Source organism: Copadichromis virginalis, linkage group LG6 (assembly GCF_057382275.1).
Source record: "Copadichromis virginalis isolate Kocher_CV1m ecotype Utaka linkage group LG6, C_Virginalis_male_GT1.1, whole genome shotgun sequence".
NCBI classification, from domain to species: Eukaryota; Metazoa; Chordata; class Actinopteri; order Cichliformes; family Cichlidae; genus Copadichromis; species Copadichromis virginalis.
This window is the reverse complement of record NC_140623.1, coordinates 32905753-32925621: the sequence shown is the minus strand read 5'-3', so window position 1 is coordinate 32925621 and position 19869 is coordinate 32905753. Positions and strand designations below refer to the sequence as shown.

The following is a 19869-nucleotide window of genomic DNA, read 5'->3' as shown; positions in this document are numbered from 1 at the left end:
CAGTTTCACCATCACAGTCACCACTTGCTTCACCATCAAAGAACGTTTAGAAACCCAAACGAGGTACATGCCGCAAAACCATGAATTCTATCAGAGTGGCATGGCTATCTGGCTTTCTGAATTCAAAATGTAATGTTTACATATGCATTAACTTACTTACAGGATGCTTCAGTTTTTCAACATGTTTGACATGTCTGTCTTCCAGTTTATGCAGTTGTTATAAAAACTAACCATTAACACAAAAGGCAGTTATTAGCTATAGAAGCAGCTAATAACTTGTGACTGACATTTCAAGTTGAAACAAACAGAACATGCTTGTGCTGCTTTCTGCACAGACGTGACATTTACAATGAGATGTTAAATATAAACTTATCAATTAATTACTTTTTTGTCCTTTCCTTACCTCACGAGTGCTCATTTCACTGATCCTCTTGCAATAGAGTCTACGCCGACATCGCTATCCACACACATTTGAGAAAGGGCTTTTTGCTATCTGTATACTACATAAACACTTTATTCACATTCATATAAATAGTCATGCTGAAGTTAGATGTTGGTCCAGACTAAAATATATCAACAACTATTTGATAGTTTACAGTGAAATTTTCTGCTGGATAGTGCAGCATAAAAAAAGCTGCAAGACAGGGAAGTCAAGGTAGCAATAAACCAGTAATAAAAACACATGGACAGCCATTTGTTTATGTTTCTATTTATTTATTATCACCGGTGTAAAAGTGACTTACACATTTTAAAAAAACTTGTAAAAAAAACTAGTAATAATTAAATGCAGATATGAATACATGCAAGGGGGGGGGGGGGGGGTGTTACTGTAAAAGAACTAACTGGACTGATCACAGGCATTACAGTCTATTGTGTAATTGATGGTGAATAACTAGTGAAGACTCTTCCTCTAGCATCAGGTGATGATCTGTAGAGTCAGCATAGTGTATATTGGGATTTATGGTAATGGCACTCTAATACTATTTTTGGATCATGTTAAGGGAATGTTTGTGGCTGTTCCTGAACAAGAAGTCATGGGTAAAAGGAAGTGGCTACCACTTAGAAAACAAACACAGTGCAAATTCTGGCACTAATGTATACAAAAAAATATTTAAATATATATATAGCTTTATCATAGAAACCAAAAAGATGGTGTATTGTTCACACAGAGGATAATGTTTGTGCTGTATTTTGTACTTTTTAGATCACGTGAATTCAAAAGAGGTTATGGGTTAGTAAGAATAACATTTAAAAACATTATTGCTCTGCTGTCGTGTACTTACAAACTTATTTTGCATACAATAAAACACATTTATGTGCCTGTGCGCCATGTTTAGTTCCTGTGTTTGTTTCTTCATCTCTGACATCATTGCTTAGCATTTTAGTGCTGTTAAGTAGAAAACTAGTGAACAACTTGTGGTAGAGAAATATTGCCACTTTTTATTTATTTGAATGATTTTTAAGTTCCAATACTTCTACTTTTATGTCTCCTAATAGGGCCCTGATTTACAAGATATTTTGTTGGCTACAGACAAGTTTAAAACAGAGCATGGAACTCAATAGTTTATATTGAGTCTATTGTGATTACAAATTTTCAACTCCCAATTTTTCTTTTACATATTTTGTATGCACTGTACAAAACTCACTGTGATTTGCTCAATAAATTTGCATACCTACAGTTGAGCTGTTCATTCCATATATGTATACATATGATAGCAGCTCAAACATCCACTTATTATTAATCAGTTTGTAAACGCTCAAAAAAGTGGGGCGACTGAAGACTGGAAAACTATTGCTAGGTCTGATGATCCACGATGTCAGTTGCAACATTTGGGTGGTATGGTCAAAATTTGCTGAAAGCACCATAAAAACTTGGATCGAGCTTCCTTTGCATCAAAAATTTGGGCTGGTGGTGTTGTTGGTTGTGCAGGGGATTGCTTACTGGCACACTTTGGGCTCTTTAATAACTACTAAGAATTGCTTAAATTCCACCTGAGTATTGTTGCTGACCATATGTCTTCCCTCATGATCACACTTTACCCATCTTGTGATTGCTCCTTCCAGCAGGGTGAAGGGCCATGTCTCAAAGCTCAGGTCATCTCAAAGTGAATATTCCAATATGATAGTAAGTTCACTGTAATTGCTTCCACACTAGATTAAAAGATTTGCGTGATGGATGTGCAGCGGACAAATCTGAAGCAGCTGTGTGATGCTATTGTGTCAATCATCTTGTTAAATGTATGCCAGATAGAAGTAAGGATGTTCTGAAAGCCACAGTTTATCTGCTATATTTTGTAGATAAACTGTATCTGCGGGCTATTAATTCTCCAAAATGTAGGCTCAGGGTTAGAGTAGGCACTTTCACCTCACAGGGTTGAACCATTCCAGTACAGACCTGACAGGAGGGCCACTGTCACTATTTACATTGACTGACTACAGGTTAGTTCTGCCAAAACTTTCAGCTCAGTTTCTCTCAAATTAGATTTTCAGCTGAACTGTCTCAAAGTTTTTCTTAGTTTCTTCTCTGTTGAGTTTTTGGGGGATTTTTTCGAAAGTTTAAGTGATGTCCAAAAACCTTTATTGCTGCATTCATGCAAAGCCCAATAACAATGTTTTTTACATTATAATACACAGGTAAGTTTTACATCTTCCATTGCTTTTTGTTTAGTAACATTAGATAATGTCATGGCCTTTGTGACGCTATCTAACCTTAAACTTTGGGGAAGACAAAAACAAAAAAGTACTTAATTAAAATATCATGAGGAATGACAACTGAGAAGCATGACACGGTAATGGGAAAAATGTGGGGATTCTTGCTGTGTGGGTGACTGAGATGAGGAAGTCAGTCTGAAACAGAGAAAATAAGAAATTTAGCATTACGAGCATTTGTAGAAGGTCATATGCTCCACCAGGGCAAACCCATGTCTTCTGTTCCTCAATGAAACTAACCACAAATATACAAATAAGCAAACTATTAAAAATAAGGCAGCACAGACAAATTCCTCAAGAGTTTCCCAGCTGTTTTGAAAAAGATTGAGCTTGTTAAAAACGAACAGCATCTGTGTGTGTGTGTGTGTGTGTGGGTGGTATTTAGTTTATCTGAATTTATGATCTACATCTGTTCACCTTGCGTGCTGTTTTAAAAGATTTCAGAGACCTTTGTTAAGAGGAAGTTGCATAGAGGCCTTGTAATGTATGAGAATAAAATCATTTTACAAAATGACGCTCGAGCTTCCTTACGGAAAGTGACGAAATGTCGGAGGAAGGTAAAAGAGGAACTATGTCACTGTTAAATGCCTCAGATAAAGTAAACAACTGCTAAACGTACAACCTTGCACAAATACACACCCACGCACATTTCGTCCTGGATTTTCTGTGGTCAGGATTACATGTGGCCCCACTTCACCTAATTGACCAAAAAAACAAACAAACGTTATGTGCTGGGTTTTCTCACAGGGAAGTAGCTCTCTGTGTTTTCACTTCACAGTCAGGATCATGCTATCTTTCTATCTTCCTCCATGTATGAAAACAAAAACAAAAATGGCTAAACCCCAGGATAATTGCTAGAGTAGAGCATCCACTGATAGGGGTTTTGCTGCCACCTACTGCTGACAACTGTTTATCTTGAATGTTGTGCTGCAGTTTCACTTAACAAAATAAGTTAATCACCAATTTCTTAATTTACTCTTAATTTAAAAAAGAAAAGAAAATTTTTTATACATTGTAACACTACTTGTGAGGATAAAACGACTCGTAAAGTTGTTGTGTTTTATTTCCTTGTGAGCAAGCTTTTGTTTTCCATGTCCCACGTAATGAAAATAAATGCAACATATTAAAAGAATCAAGCTTATCGCACCAGGTCATCTAAAAAATGTAAATTTATAAGTACATTTAAAGTGTATGAAAACTGGAAAAGGGTACAGCAAAATGTAAAGTCTTTAATTGTACTCGTCTCTTGTAAGACGAGGCAAAAATTGTTTTTTTTTTAAAACATATCTTTGGTGCCTTTTTGGTTATTCCCCTCCTTGGTTCGTTCAGGAGTCAACCACCACAAAGTTTCTAAAAGAAAACATACAACTGGGACTTTTTGTTTCTGTCATTGTAAATAGGGTCACTTTTTGTTGTGCTGATATTTTTCAGTGTACACGTTGGTTTGCTTACTTTTAGGAAAGTGGTGCTACTGATTTTGCTACACAAAAACAAAGGCATAAATGAACAAAATGTCACGAGTTCGAAAATGTTGAGAAATGAAACAAACCAACGGAGGCCCAGGAGAGTGCAATCAAACAATGAGTTTATTAAAACACACGCAGGAGGAGAAGTATACAGCATCACATCAGCACACCATCTCCTGCTAAAAATACATTTGGCAATAGTTATATAACATCAGGGTTAACGCCCCTTCTTGCGTCGATTACAGATCAAATACATCGATTACAGTAAAAGGTACATCTTAGATGGCTAAAAACAGACACAGAAGTTCTTTTTTCTATAACATCTTTCATACATGGCAATACATTTCAAGTCTAGATGGTCTCTGAGTACTTGTCCTTTTCTTAACTGGTCTTCTGTCATCTGTTACTAAGTAAACTGAAATGCAGTTAGAAGCTAAATGAATTTCGGGCCTTTGGCCTGGCAGGCTTCTGGATTATATGTGTGTTGTAAGCGTGTTTGCTGTCTATCCTTCTATGCTCCAAGTCACCTACACAATAGATTGTGAAGACATAACGCTCCACAAAGCTTAAAACCTTCTTTAATAGACTGAGCATCAACACTAAATGAGCACAAACATGCAATGTGTGTAAAATAATCATAGCTGCACCTGTAATAAAAAGGTTAAGGTGATGGCCATAGCTTTAATAAACATCTTTAATGCAATATCAAGGCTGTAGGATATATTATTAATCCAATGTTAATAATGCAGGTTATATTCTAGCAGTAAAATAATTTCTGTATCTCCACATTCCCTCTTTTGACATTTTGAAAGAAATCAGTGGCATTATGTCAAGGTCAAGGTCAAGGTCAAGGTCAGATTTATTTATATAGCACATTTCCAACAGCCGATGCTGCACAAAGTGCTTAACAATAACAATAAAATTAAAAACTACAGTGTAATACAATAATAACAATAGAAACAATAAAATAGAAGAATTGAAACAATACTAACTAATTCAGATAAATCCATTATGGACATCGGAACAACCGCTCCGGGGTCCACAGCCCTTATTATTACCTTTACCAACAATGCTCTGGCACACGGAATGAGACAAAAACCACAGGTGACCAGTATCCCTAAAAATGTAGCAATTGAAAGCATAACCGACATAGCCAAACCCTTCCATTGGCCAAACACGGATGACATCCAGTTGTCGATACCTGAGTCCTCATGCATGGTTTTAGACAGAGTTTTCAGGCCCTCCAGAGCTCGGGTTACCGAGCCATCTGGAGCAGTATTATTGGGGATAAAGGTGCAGCATATGTCTCCAAACATGGCACAGACGCCCCCTTTCTCCACCAACAACATGTCAAGGGCCATTCGATTTTGCACTCCCATTAACGAGGTCGGACCCAATTGTTCTGCGAACCCTTCCATGGCATCCCTAGTAAGGTTAGAGAGTCTCAGCACATTGTAATGTACATAGTTAATGCGATCAACATTCTTATTAGGCGTTACCCAGATGAATATACTTTCAAATCCTGAAGCTACTTGGTCTGCTAGTTTATACTCGTTCGGAACTCCCCTGGGCACCCCTATGGAGTCAATCCAGGTAGGAGAGTTCAGTCTGGGGTCGTACGCATGGGTACCCTGGGTCCCTCTTTTTTGCCAAAATGTGTCTTTTACGTTTGGCTGTTAAAGTACGTGTGGTGCGTTGTGGAATGGCTTTTACCTGGTTTCCAATGAGTATGAGTGGAGCTCCCAGCCGCACCATAGCACATGTCCCTTCACTTCCCAGAGGAACATGGACCAAAAGGGTTTTCTGCCCACAATAATAATATAACCCACTTCTTGCCCATGTTCCAATCACTGTGTTTGGGTCACTTACATTGTTTGTGGTTCTTCCCGTGAGTGTGACAGCACACCAGCTTGGGTCAATTTCTCCCAGTATATAGCATTGCCGGTAGATAGACTGTGCTCCCTTTTGTCATATAGACTGTATCCAGTATAGACGTTATCAGCTGTTTCCAGTCTTCATGCCTAGCTTTTAAGCTAAAATAACTGGTTGCTGGCTCTGTAGTTTCACGTTGCATGGAACTGCATGTTCCAGTTACCACAGTTCTTTCACACATTGGCATCAAACCACTGTGGGTATTTTCCAAAAGCTGAACTTTACTATTATTTGTCACTGACACAAGAACCACATCTTTATAAAGTACTTACTTGTAATGTTTTAAATTGGTTTTCAGTCATCGTTCTCCAAACTTTCTGAAGGTCTTTCTAAGTTTTTCTTTGGACATTGGTTACTTTTTCACTCATTTATAGTTCAGGCACAAACCTGACCATTTTTAAAGGAATGCTTTTTGTTTTGTTTCTTTAGCCGCTTAACACAGGCCCACAGTATAAAATATAAACTTAATATTGTTGTGTACAACAGGGTATTGAATTAGGGTGTTATTAGGGTAGTTATTAGGATAGTATTAGGGACATATTAAGAAGAACAAAATATATATTATTAAGACCCGACACGGGAACTGAAAGTTCCATCTGGCCCTTCAGTTGAGCCATTCTGTTCACTAGAAGCCTCAAAATTTTGACCTCAGTGGAAGGGTGAATGTCAAGAAGCTACGTTCAAGGAAAGGAAACAGGAAGAAAAGAATAGGGTATGCCAAATTTCACAAAAACCACAGTGAATGAGTCAAATAGAGCTATTAATCCAAATTTGAAATTTATGGCTGAAATCATCCACAATATGTATGGAAGAGATCTGGAAAACGTGGAGGGCCAAAATTAATTAAATATATACATCATGAAATAATTAACTAAGTGTGTTGTTAATGAATAAAAATCTGTAACAAGCAATTAATTAAATATCAGTAAATTTAATTTAAATATTTAATAAACTGTTTGTTTATTACAAATGCAAAATAATTAATTGCACATTTATTTAATAATGTGTTAATTTATTTCTTTTGGGCACTCGTGTCCCTCAATAGAAGAAAGATAATGCCAATTCTAGAAAAGCATAGCTGGAAAGAAAAACATATGATGACTCACTGTTAGTCGTGGACTGCTCTCCTCATAACCTGGAACTCAACATCCTTGAAGCAGTGGGATCATCTTGACAGAGAAAAGAGTATACCAGCATCCAAAAGAAGAGCTCAAGAAGGCTTGCCTGAGAGTTTAAACTGTATTGGAAAAGAAAAGAAAAGAAAAGAAAAGAAAAGAAAAGAAAAGAAAAGAAAAGAAAAGAAAAGAAAAGAAAAGAAAAAAAAAGAAAAGAAAAGAAAAGAAAATTCAGTCTTGTTAAGATTGTATGAACTCAAAATACTGTTAACATCTTTTTCTCCACTTGTTACTTCTACCACCATCTTGTAGAATTCGCCTATAGATTTCAGTTGAGGATTATTCTTACTTATGATATATTTGAAGGGGTCAATAAACCACGATAAAAAAAAAAAAAAACACGATGTGTTTTTCAAACAACTATGTAAAAATTACATTTAAAAAGTACTAAAGTAATCAGACTCAAAAAGTAAAATATGTCCAGATCAATGGCAAATATTTGTATTTTTTTTAACTGTGGGCTAAGTTACTTAAAATACTTCGAATCTCAGTGTTTTTTTTTAAAGTGATAAGAAGTTTTATTTAGTCTACTTGTGATTTCTTCCCAATCCCCCATCACCTGCATTTTTGTAGGCGATAAGTCATACAGTAGTAGTGATGGAGAAATATCTTCCAGACTGCATCCATGCAATAACCACCGTCACACCGTGACACATATCTGATGTGCTGCCTCTAATTAGGACTTGCGGATTTTTCCCTCCCTGTTTTCCCTAATGTTCGATGAGCTGACAGGAAGAGAGAGGGAGAGAGTGAGAGATTTTATCAACTAGTTTCGAAAACCACGCATATCTTTAAGCTGACGGAGGCACTTCAGCGAGTCTGAACGAGCCCTGCAGACTGACACCAACATGAGTAAAACATTTCTCCACCTTGACAGCGAAGAAACACGTCACCACGCGCTCCAGGTAGCATATTAAATACTCCGGGAACTTTTGGATTAACTTTCACTTTCCCTGGAGATCTGCACATGAGTAGCCAAAGGGCGCTCCCAAGTTTCTGATGCCAGTAAGATCTACAACCGACCTACAATTCGCAGCTAATCGTCATGTTGGATACGTTTGCCCCGCAGAGCGCCGGTGTGCCCGTCTCCAGCGCGGACCTCCAGCTTAAACTGACGGAAAACAAGAGCGGCCTGGGGATGGAGAACGGCACTGGGAAGAAACTCATAGAGATAACTGGACCGGCTTTATCCAAAAGAAAACTTCTGGTCGGCTTAGACCTGCTCTGCCTCTTTCTTGGTAAGAAGGCCTAGCTAATTGGATTTGTCAGTGTTTAACATAACACTATATTGCTTATTGAGGGGTCTGCATTGCCTTGTACAAGGCCATGTATTCCGCAGCATAACATACTTCAACATTTAACCCTGTGTTATAAGCTGATACAGCCCTGTGTTCACTGTGTTACTGGACTTCCGTGCAGTTTTTTTTTTTTCATTAATTACAACTACACTGGTGCCAGTGTGCATTAGTACAAACTACACTAACCGATATGCTGAATGGGTCTCTGTATTTTTTTAACTGTAGGCTACAACGTAAGAAACTTGTTTTCTCGTGAATGTTTTTATAGCTGAAATCTGCAGTCGATTCAGCAGTGAGTTGATAGACTTCAATCAGCTAATAATATTCTGTTGTCTCGAAAAGGGTTTGTGGATGTTTTTGCACAATTCTGTTAAATTCTTCCAAATAATTCAAGAAATATGGGTATTATCAAAGCGAGTCATTTGTTGTTTGTTTAAATCCATATGTTCTCCTACAGTCTCGAGTCATTGAGGAATTTGTTCATCAGCGACAAAATCCCGTGCACTTGTTATTGCTTTCAATAAGATCACGTCGCCCATATTAAGTGCTGTTCCACTTTGTTTTCATCCCTTCATCAAGAAATCAGTGGGTATTTGGGTACTTATAAACGTGATGATCTTAGAGTCTTCAAAAAAAAAAGCAGCAAATATAAAAAGGTGAAAAAAGGAGGAAACCAGAAAAGTAAAAGAGACAGAAAGTTCGTTTTTGCCCCTTTCATCTACATGCCACCCCTCTTTTTCTGCTGCTCTTCAGCTCTTTGTGCCAGCTGGTTTGTGCATTGCCCAGGGAATTGTGCAGTTTCCATGACAACATACAGTTCTCAGGGTAGAGTCAGGCCAGGGGGAATTCAATAAATAATGTACGATCCATGACTATCACATGTGTGTGTACACATACATGATCACGACTCTACTTGTTGACCCTAGCTCATAGTGGTATTGGTGGTGGGAGAGGGGTTATGTAATGCTGGCTGACTGGAGCAAGCTGGACAGAGAAGTAGCCTGTATTAACAACAGATTGGATCTGTGCAGAAGGGTGGAGGCCCTGCGAGAAGTCTCTGTTTCTCTCTTTCTTTGTCTGTTTTGATGTCTGTTCCCCACCCTTGTCTTTTCTGTGTGTGCGTGCAGGCATGCAAACAGGAGGCAGAGAAGGAGAGAGGACATGAGAGACAAACAGAGACAGTGTGAGGCTGGTTCTGGCTCGGGTCTATTGGCGCTTTTACGCTTTGTTTTGTTGGGAAGAGCTCAATTGGAGTCACAAACAACCCCCCCTTTCTCTCCTCATCAACAGAAATGCATACACTTAGACACAAATACACACATGCGCAGCCAAACTGGGTCTTTTACTGAGCGCTGCCTTGCTCCGCTCTTCCACTCTCAGTGGATTCAGCTTTTATTCAGTAAGGAAACTGGAGCTTTCGGCTGTTCTCTGAGTTTCTTTGGTCCCAGTGGAGGAGTGTTACGACCCCGACATTCCTAATGGTTGTTCTCCAAAGAAAAAGTTGGATTTCCTTTTTTCTGTAACCGTCTTACTTTCCCAAACTTTTTTCCTTTCTCAAAATCCCTATTCATCTGTCTTCTATGTAGCTTTAAATTTATGTTTTGATTATATTATTTTTGTCTATCATTAACAATGTCTCTTCTTGGTTAACCTGAGATGAGAACTTACTCCTCTTTTCTCCTCCCATGTATCACTTTCAAAGAATACTTTCACCCAGAGGGAAACTGGGGATTTAAAATACTTAATTTTGGTCTAATTCAATTTTTCTCCCTTTTCTTCCTCCCACTCAGCTTCCATCCCTTTATTTGCATGTGAGCTAAAGGCACTGAGTCCTTACAGAAGAGGCTTCATTTGTGGGGATCCCAGCATCACGTATCCTTACCTGCACAGAGAAGCCATACCAGATGAATTACTCATCACAGGTGGCATCATCATCACCGGCCTCACTGTGAGTATTCATCATCTTCATCATTCCTGTCGTATCAGTCACCCCATTGTCATTTATTGTACAACAACATGTAATCTTGCGATTCTCACGTTGCATCTGAATCTAGATCGCCCTCGGCGAGTGTTATCGGGTGCGTTTCCACGGTGTCAGCTCGAAGGCCTTTGTGAGGAACGTATACGTTTCGTGCCTGTACAAGGAGCTGGGGTGCTTCCTGTTTGGATGTTGTGTTGGCCAATCACTGACCAACATGGCCAAGCTCAGCGTGGGACGGCTGCGACCGCACTTCCTGTCAGTGTGCGGCATTACCTATGCATCACTCAACTGCACACCTGGGACCTACATTGAAATAGTGACTTGTCGCCAGCCTGACCACCAGTTAGAGGAGGAAGCCAGGTGTGTGTCTGCATTCATGAATTTGTGCTTTTAATGTCGTATTGAAATTTGCAATTCTAAATACTTCTCCACTTTTTCAGGAAGTCCTTTTTCTCGGGCCATGCTTCTTTTGCAATGTTCACAATGCTCTACTTAGCTGTGAGTATCTCTATTTATTAGTCCCTTTTTCAAAAATGTTTCTCTTCCTCTATCTCTCTCTCTTTTTCTCTCCCACACACCACACATTCATACTGGCAAAGAAAATTGACTGTCTCTCCAATTTCCAATTACCATCACTCTGTAAAATGCTGAGAGAGAATGAATGAAACAGGGACTCATCCCCAGTCCAGTTAGCATCAAAGAGCGAGAGAATAAGAGATGAGGGAATGGAGGGAGATACGGCACAAACAGAGACTGCTTTGTTCTGCTTTGGGAGGAGTGTGACCTCGTCTCACTGTGCTGCTCTATTGTACAAGAGTGTGTGTGTGTGTGTGTGTGTGTGTGTGTGTGTGTGTGTGTGTGTGTGTGTGTGTGCGTGTGCGTGTGTGTGTGTGTGTGAATATGTGTACTCATTTTTATGCAGACGTAAATGGTGCATCAGCAGAAATTCAAGTATTTTTACAGCTAACAAGCTCAGCGTAAAGAAAATATAACATGATTGTTCATGATTGATCTTAAATGTTCTATAGTGTCCTATAGAACTTTACATATTTATATTACATGCAAAGAGAGCGTATTTCACTATTAACCTTTGGTGGGAAGATTTGGACCTGGCTTAGACAAAGTCTGAGTCAACAAACTGTAAAGTTTTCAGCTTACAACAGCATTTTAAGGAGGGTTTACCCGCTTTAAAGTGAAACAGATGCACAGGAATCACTTTTACTGCTGTTGCTGCTGTTATATAAAACAGTGTTTCACAGCTTTCAGTGACTAAAGCACAGAGGGGTCATTGCGACATCTATTATTTCAGGAGCACACATCTGGATCTTTAGCTACCCGACTTTGTTCTCTCACAGTGTCACTAGCACCACTTTATTTTAAGAGGGAAATTATTATTCATAATTTTTTTTTAAAAAAATCTTTTTTAAACTTAGGAACTCACTGCCTAATTCATAAGTGGAACTGAAGGCACAGTTGTGCACTTTCAGTCTTTTCTTTGTCCTGACTTTGTCTTCTTTTGACTTTCTATGGTACCTTTTTTGGTGGGAGTGGGGGGTTGATAATTTAATGTGATTTTCATGCATCTCTCTGAGCAAATGAACACTAGGGTGCCAAAAGTGGAAGCCACTTTGTTAGATGACAATGAGAGCCGACTCACAACAGTCTCTCGTCACAATATCGGGTGTTTTATGATGTGAGTGGCGCGTTGGCTGTGACACACCTGTGACAGTAGATCAGGAATAATTTCAGAATAATTTTTGCTGCTCGTGTGTCCATAAAACAACACTTAACTGTTAATTTACCATTAAACAATAACAAGATTATTTGCCTCCTGTTGTATTGAAAGTTATCGTGAAAGCTTTAACAGTGCACTGGTGAAAAAGAGGGGAGATGGATAAAAAGTCAAGTTAAAATGGTTATAAAGTGCCTTAAGAGAGTAATTCCCAGCCATGTTCCCAAGAAGGGGCACAAGTATCACCGGTGGTATTTCTTTAGTATCTAAGTTTTCAGCTAACAGAGCTCAACTAAATCAAAAAAATGAAATAACCATTAAATTAAAGAACTGCACCCATACAAGTCTGAACAGTAAACTTAAGTAAGACTAAGCAGTAGAGAAAAAGATGAATGCATAAATGATTAAAGCTGGTGAGGAAACCTACACAGAAGTACATCATTAGCTCGTTGATACTGTTAACTAATAGTAAACCAAATGCTGCCTAAGCATAACGGATAAACACTTTAAATAGCTAGTTAATCTTGTGAATAAAATTATTACTCATTATTTAGCTAAAATATGGCTAACAGTTAAATTGTTCATCAAGAGTTCAAACACAAATGCTAGCAAAATATTATAGATAAAATGTTGAACTTGGTCACCAAGACTCAAGAAAGTAATGCATACAAAGGTAGTAGTTGATGAATGCTTACATTATAAATATATATATTTATGAATATCTATGAATAGTCTTTTGCCATGTTTCTGCCATTTCGGGATTTCTTTCTAATATTGCAGGGTCTTTACCCTTTATGTACGATATAAAGCACTTTGAGGTATTGTGGACTGGAGCTATATAAATAAAACTCAATTGAATTGAATTAACTATCCATAACTGATAAGTCCAGAAACAGGTGTTGAGTACTCTCAAAGATGCTTCAGATTCTATAACCGCCTATAACCTTCATATGCAATGTTTAATCATTTGTAGTATCAAAATTAAATATATTTGTCATTACCACACCACTCACATTTATGAAACCTCTCTCACAAAAAAACAAAAACATATCTTAACCCATCTCAGAAACCACTTATCCAATCACCATCCACCATAGCCCTTACCTTCTGGTGGAAGCTGTAATTCCCTGACCGTCAACACAAAGAGAGAACTTTTGTTCCCCCTCCCCACTGTAATCCGTAGCTTTAGCCACAATTATCTCTTCACTTGTAAACGTCTTGTATCTGTAATGTATTGCTCAGCGCATTTAATATTGTTTTTGTTTCTGTAATATAGTTTTACCTGCAGGCACGGCTGACGTGGCGTGGAGCTCGGCTGCTGAGACCCATGCTGCAGTTTTTCTTGATTATGCTGGCAATCTACACAGGCCTGACCCGTATCTCAGACTACAGGCACCACCCGTCTGATGTATTAACAGGCTACATACAGGGAGCTCTCACTGCCTACTGGGTGGTCAGTATAACTTGCCTGCTTGTCTTTGTGCATCAATGCGTGTCCACATGTCAAAGTCTGCTTAATCCTCAAGTTGGGCATGTGTTTATATTTCTCCCAGGCCTTCCACATCTCGGCTATGTTTAAAAGCTCCAGTTCAGATCTCTCTCCGACCGAGACCCCTGACAGCCCCCTGTCACCCCACCATACTGTTTGCTAAACCTCATTCCCACTTACCGCTGCATCTGCCTGCATCCACCTGCATCCACCTGCTGCCTGAAGACTGATTTGGACAGACAAGAGATCTGAAGAATGCAAGACCATTTCCTGTGAAATCAAACTACAAACCTCAGTATTTTGACAGAGTGAGGGGAGAAAAGGAAAGCAGACCTTATGAAATACTGTCAAAGCAAGCAGTCAACATTTTGTCCTTGAAACTGACATTAGCTTCACATGTAACACTTACCTGTGAGATGAGACTACAAACAAGACTGAACGCAGAATCACTATCACTCCACATATCACTTGTAAATATATAGTTTTTTTTTACAATTCAAAAACTGTAAAAGCACTTTTTTATGTCCATGATAGTGTTAATAATTAGCACTCTACAATGACTTAGTATGTAGCATGTAAAATATTTCATACAAAAGTTAATTATTTTGTGTAGTTTATTTATCCACCCACTGAATGTTGTTGAAGGAAAGCACAAATAGCAAAAAAGCAATTCATTTAAAAGGTTTGCATCGGGTGTTTTCATTGGATGCATCCGTCCATCTCTGTGTTATGTAAGTGAGAGGACTCCTAACAGGATCTTTGTTTATGGAAGAGGATGGATGCCACTAGTTCTCAGACATTATGAAGTTATGCATGCTTGTAGATAACAGATCATTAAAAATAAAAGTTTTTTTTTAGTTGTTTAAATTTCATTGTAATGTATGTAATTAAAGGGTTTGACCACTTGGGGGCACTACTGCAAGCGTGTAAAACAGCTTTCACATGTTTACATAAGCAGACAGAGAACATGTCATCTCTCATTTGGACTAAAGCGTCTCTGTCCACCTGAGAATTCCAACATTTTTTCTCTTTTCGCTTTGATTTGGTCTCCCCAGACTCCACGGGTAAGTTTCTAATTTTTCAGAAAGTCACTAACTTTGTCTTCTTGCTGTTTGGTGCTGGCCATGTGGCACGGGGTAGATTTATCAAAGCTTGCCTAAAACAGCAGCCTGCTGCGACTGAAACAAGATTAAAGAGAACCCGGATCAAAACAGTAGAGTTATTAGCTGTAAAAATCAAAACAATGAGCCAAAGATGTTCAATTAGCACTGTGCAAGTGAGCTGGAAAGTGGGCGATAATTCTCTGCTGTTTTGTCATAACAAGCAACACTTTACATTACACTGTGTCATTTGATCTGTTTCGGGGCTAATCCAGAAATATTGATTAGTGGAGCTTTAAGCAGATAGCACAAGAAAGCAAACAGCATCATTCACATTTATTATATGGACTGCTTTTTTTGTCTATATGTTTTTGTGATGAACCCATGCAACTGCAGTTCATTTAGTATTGAATTCATTTCATCACACTTTTCTTCTTATATTCGTCATCTTTGGGAGAATCCAAAACCTTATTTAGGGAAATGTAAAAGTGTTATCAACTTTTCTTTAAAATATCAAAATTAAAAGCAATCACTGTGCCGCTAAATAGTTCCTGACAGAATGACATTGCACTATTATTAATGCATGGATGTGGTGTCCAAAGCATTTAAATTTTGCAACGGGATTGACTTTGAGCTCCATCTCATTACTGTCTATTTTGGGGAAATCTCTCTTATCATTCGAATTTGTTGCTTTGCATGTAATATCTTAATTAGATGTAAGATCGATGCATTAAGGTTCAATATTTCCCTATAAAATAACATATTAATTTAAAACACCAATGGCAGTCACCTTAGACTACATTGCTTCTTAGACACGAACATTTCTCACTCTCCTCACATCACATACCAAGCACACCCTCCCAACTTGTTGGTCTATTAAAGCTGCAGAATTTTCCATCTCTCCCTCTGATCTGTCAATGAGGTGGCTGCACTGAATTGCTTCCTGCTGTGTCGACCTCTCCACTGCCTCAGCATTCACCTGTAGACTCCAGGGGGCATGTTTACTCATCATTCCCCAATTCCTATATGTACCATATCTGCTGGGTTAGATGAGCTCAGAGTCTAGACTACAAACTCTAACAATGTTCTGTTGGTGTAATAAGCCAGTGGTCTGATTGAACTGTAATTCTTTTTTAAATCATTCTGGCTGCAGTAGTAGACAGCTCTAACTCATCTGCAAGTTGACACATTTACATTTACACATGCACGAACAGAAACACAAACAGGAACCTTTTTTTTCACGTTTACTTGAACTTCAATAGCAATACAAGACAATCAGAACACTTGAGGCGATATGTACAAGGATCTCGGGGGGAGTTGCAGAAAAGTTCTGAGGTTTTACATGATCTCTGGCTCTGCAGTCAAAAGTTCCATCACCTACAGTCAGTGGCAGGTCGGGGCGCAGAGGTTTTGGTCTTGATGTGAAATAGGATTGGTCAAGAGTTCAAAATCAGTAGGAGGGGATGTGTTTAAGAGGCCCTCCAGTTGGTATAGATAAAATGCTTCACTGTGATACATTAATTATACAAGAATGATGTATATACACACACCCTTTCTCCCGCTTCCTCTCTCAGACACGCATACACACAAACACTCCCTTGCGCACACCCGTGCTCATCAAGCTACGCGCACACTCGTACGTCACGCACACTTCAGCACTTCCTCCTACAGTATGTAGCCTTGTAAAGCCACTATAAAGTCATGCACATGTTCTTTGAAAAGATTTTTTGGCAACACACAAGTGCTTCTTTGACACACTGCTTGCTTGCTACAGGGAGGGGCAACACCCAGCCGATGAAGCAATAGAAACTTAGACGACAGGCCAATAAGGATAAGCACCGATGAGATGGGAAGACACAGCAGGGTTTAGGGAAAGAGAGAAGAGAGAGGGGAATAGGAGGAAGAGTTATCAATGGATCACAGTCATACAAAAGTAACAAAACATGGAAAGGGGGGGAAGTCTCGTGGTGATCGGGAGATAGAAGCAGGGAGGAGCCATCACTTTCATAGGCATCACTGTTAATCATCCATCATCATTAACCTTTTCATTAACATAATCATAATCGTTTCCATCAGTTTGATCGTCATTATGTGTTGTTATTATCACCATCTTCCTCCTCCTCCCTGATTTCTATGCCCCAATCACCACCGCCCTAGTCACAGGCTCGTCACCCGCTGCATCTGTCCATCATCTCCTTCAGAGGAGGGCTCTGGCGTGTACCCTGCCTCTCCATTGGATGCCATCGGTGGTGGCTGGTAGAAGGTCTGGAGGTGGTTAGGCCGAGGGCCCAGCGGGGGTCGCCCGAGGCTGTACGGCAGCTCCAGAGATGGCCGCTGAGGCTGACCTGTGGGGCTGACTTCTTCTGGACCTTCGGGGCTGCTGTCTGGGTACGAGAGGGTCGGGGGGGAGTTGCGGGTGTAGAAGCGAGGAGGGGAGCTGCTCCGGCTGTACACCTGCGGGGAATGGCGGGAATAGAGGTTGTTGGGAGGGGAGTTACTTTCTCGTGGAGCGAATATATTTGTCGGCGGAGAGCTTCGGGGGAAGATACTAAGCGGCGGTGAGCGGCGGTCTCCAGGGTAGAGAGGGGAGGGGTTTGAATCTCGGGCGTAGATAGGTGAAGAGTCAGCATCAAGGTCGAGATCTGGGGTCAAGGGCAGAGAGAAGCTGTCAGAATCTTCTCGCTCACCATACCGAAGAGACCCTCTGTCTTTCCCTCTTTTCCTCCCATCTGGACCTCCATCTTTGCTCTCAAACAGGAAGGATTCCTCCCTGTCTACATCCATCCCTCCTCTCCACACGTCAAGCACTCTGTCCTTCTGTTTCTCGCTTTCTCGTTCGATCCCTGCTCTCCAACCATCTCTGTCCTTTAAAAATAGGGATTCGTCTTTCTCTCTCTCTATTCCACCTCTCCATCCATCCATCCCAAAATCTTTCTTTTGAGTTATAAAAGTCTCTTCCCGCTCTGTCTCCGCTCCTCGCCACACCTCCACCCTTCCATCTCTCCTCTCCAGCATATGAGACTCCTCCCTCCCTCTGTCAATCCCGCCTCTCCATTTGTCCATCTCTCCATCTCTCTTCTGAGAGGTAAAAGATTCATCTCTCCCCATCTCTCCTCCACTCCTCCAATCATCCATCATTCCATCTCTTTTTAATAGAAACGTCTCATCCTTCTCTCTGTCCTGGCCGCCTCTCCATGTCTCTACACCTGCCTCCCTCTGTTTCATCAGCAGTGGCTCCTCCAGGGCCTTGTACAGGGGCTCTGAGTCCTGTGGTGGAGGTGGAGGAGGAGGTGGGAGGGGCCTGTCGCGATAACGATCCCGGTCTCGCTCTCTTTCTTTCTCCCTGTCTCTGTCCGTCCCTCCACTTGACTCTGCAGTGCTGCGGTGGCGGGACAGAGTACCAGGCGTGCGGCTGAGAGTGGAATAAGGTCGTGCTTGTACATCGGGGGGACGCGCTTGCTGTCTTTCCTGAAGCCCACGGCGTCCCAGAGTACCTTGCAGCTGTGAGTGGTCCCCATCTTTAAGCAGCTCACGGGACTCAGAATCCCCAGAAATGCGCGCGTGTGACCAGCCGTCTTGTAAGCGAGGCGTTGTGGTATGATCTTGTCCACGTGTCGTGGAATGTGTCTCAGTGTCTTGTGTGAGGTGCCTTGTTTGTGACCAGCCCTCTTGTGCGTTATGCCGTGTGCTTGGCTGCAAGGAGGTAGCCCATCCCTCTTGTGGCGGCTGTGCGTGTCGCGTTAACGTGGCAGTGTGAGTGAGAGCCGGCCTGTCGTGGTGGTGCGGCCTCGCCAAGCTGCCGTAGCGCTCAGGAGGAACAGGCATGGGAACTGAAGGCCTCAGGTTGCTCTGTACCAGCTCTGAAATAATCATCTTCTCTAGTGCTGCTGCATCGGACAGATTACGACGCATCCCAGCACCACCGCTCAGATCTGCTCCCCCGTGCGGTGTCAGGAGCCCCGGGGAGATGTCGTCCCCTCCCATTCCAACTCCTCCGTCCCTCAGAAGGTCAGTGCTGCCCACTACTCCAGCTCGGGACCCAGGAGTCGTCCCTAAACCGTGCAGGGTGAAGGTGTTGGGGGTGTAGCCTCCATTGAGACACACACTGTCCAACCCACAAGACTCCTGGCTTTGTGAAACGCCACCCTCTGTTAGGAGAAAAAAGAAAATGCCAGTCACAAAAAGCCAAGGAACCCATAAGAACTTTAGCATTAAATATATATGAATGACCAAATGAATGAATGGGCAGCGTTTGGTGTTCCTGCTGAGAGTGTTTTGGATATTAATATTTCTGAATGAAATGTTTGGTTATGTAGCCACATGGAGAAATGTGCTTTATGTCTTTATGGTCTGTGCATTGTGACTGTGTGCAAACATTTCACAGATAGTCTATGAATTGAAGCACAGTGCACAAGGGAGTGGCGCTCAATGATTCAAGTGAGCACAAGAGGGAAGAGCTCATACTCTGCTTGTTTCTGAAGGTTCCTACTGGTCCATGTTAAGACAGAAAGACAGAGAGGAAAAGTATCAAAAAAGAAACAATTATTTCAAGTCGAACAACTAAAGCAGAATTAAACAAACTCAAACAAATCCAAGCATCCATACTGTACAAAAAACAGACAACACTGTACTGTGCAAAAGCTTTAGGCTATTAAAAGCTAAACAAACAAAATTTTTGCTTGTATAAATGGCTACTGTATATAATAGTGGTCTAACAGTCACTCAGTATTCAGCATAGCCTAGAGCTTTGCAGGGTTTTGTGCATATACATAAATAAGAGAATGGTAAAAGATAATAATAAGAGAAGAAAAGAATAGCCAGAGAAGCAGGGAGTATAGAGAACTGTATTAGGATGTACCTGTGGAGGTAAAGGGTTGATTATATCCCTGGGCCAGCACTGTGTCATATGGAGAGGCTCCAGCATGAGTCTGCAGCACTTGGTTAGTAAGAAAATGGTTCCCCAAAGCAGCTGATGATAAAGAGGGAG

General features: G+C 40.6%; 2 protein-coding genes across 6 annotated transcripts in view; one reads left to right on the top strand and one right to left on the bottom strand.

The window, feature by feature from the left end:
• Positions 1 to 8016: 8016 nt before the first annotated feature.
• Positions 8017 to 14695, top strand: LOC146708180 (phospholipid phosphatase 3-like). Its single transcript, XM_085459952.1, has 7 exons — positions 8017 to 8187; positions 8352 to 8520; positions 10371 to 10528; positions 10635 to 10921; positions 11002 to 11059; positions 13570 to 13746; positions 13847 to 14695. The coding sequence occupies exons 1-7, from the start codon at positions 8131 to 8133 to the stop codon at positions 13943 to 13945; spliced, it is 1005 nt and encodes a 334-aa protein (XP_085316078.1). The 5' UTR covers positions 8017 to 8130; the 3' UTR covers positions 13946 to 14695.
• A 1418-nt stretch (positions 14696 to 16113) lies between these two features.
• The window catches only part of adgrl1b (adhesion G protein-coupled receptor L1b), a 30485-nt gene continuing 26729 nt past the window's right edge, over positions 16114 to 19869 (bottom strand). For 3 of the 5 annotated variants that reach the window (XM_085459946.1, XM_085459951.1, XM_085459948.1), the window contains 3 exons: positions 19741 to 19851; positions 19347 to 19370; positions 16114 to 19030 (listed from right to left, as the gene is read on the bottom strand). In XM_085459946.1, coding sequence (XP_085316072.1) covers positions 17040 to 19030; positions 19347 to 19370; positions 19741 to 19851 — 2126 coding nt within the window. In that variant the 3' untranslated portion in view covers positions 16114 to 17039. The remainder of the gene's footprint in view (positions 19031 to 19346; positions 19371 to 19740; positions 19852 to 19869) is intronic. The other 2 variants (XM_085459947.1, XM_085459950.1) reach the window with 2 other exon arrangements.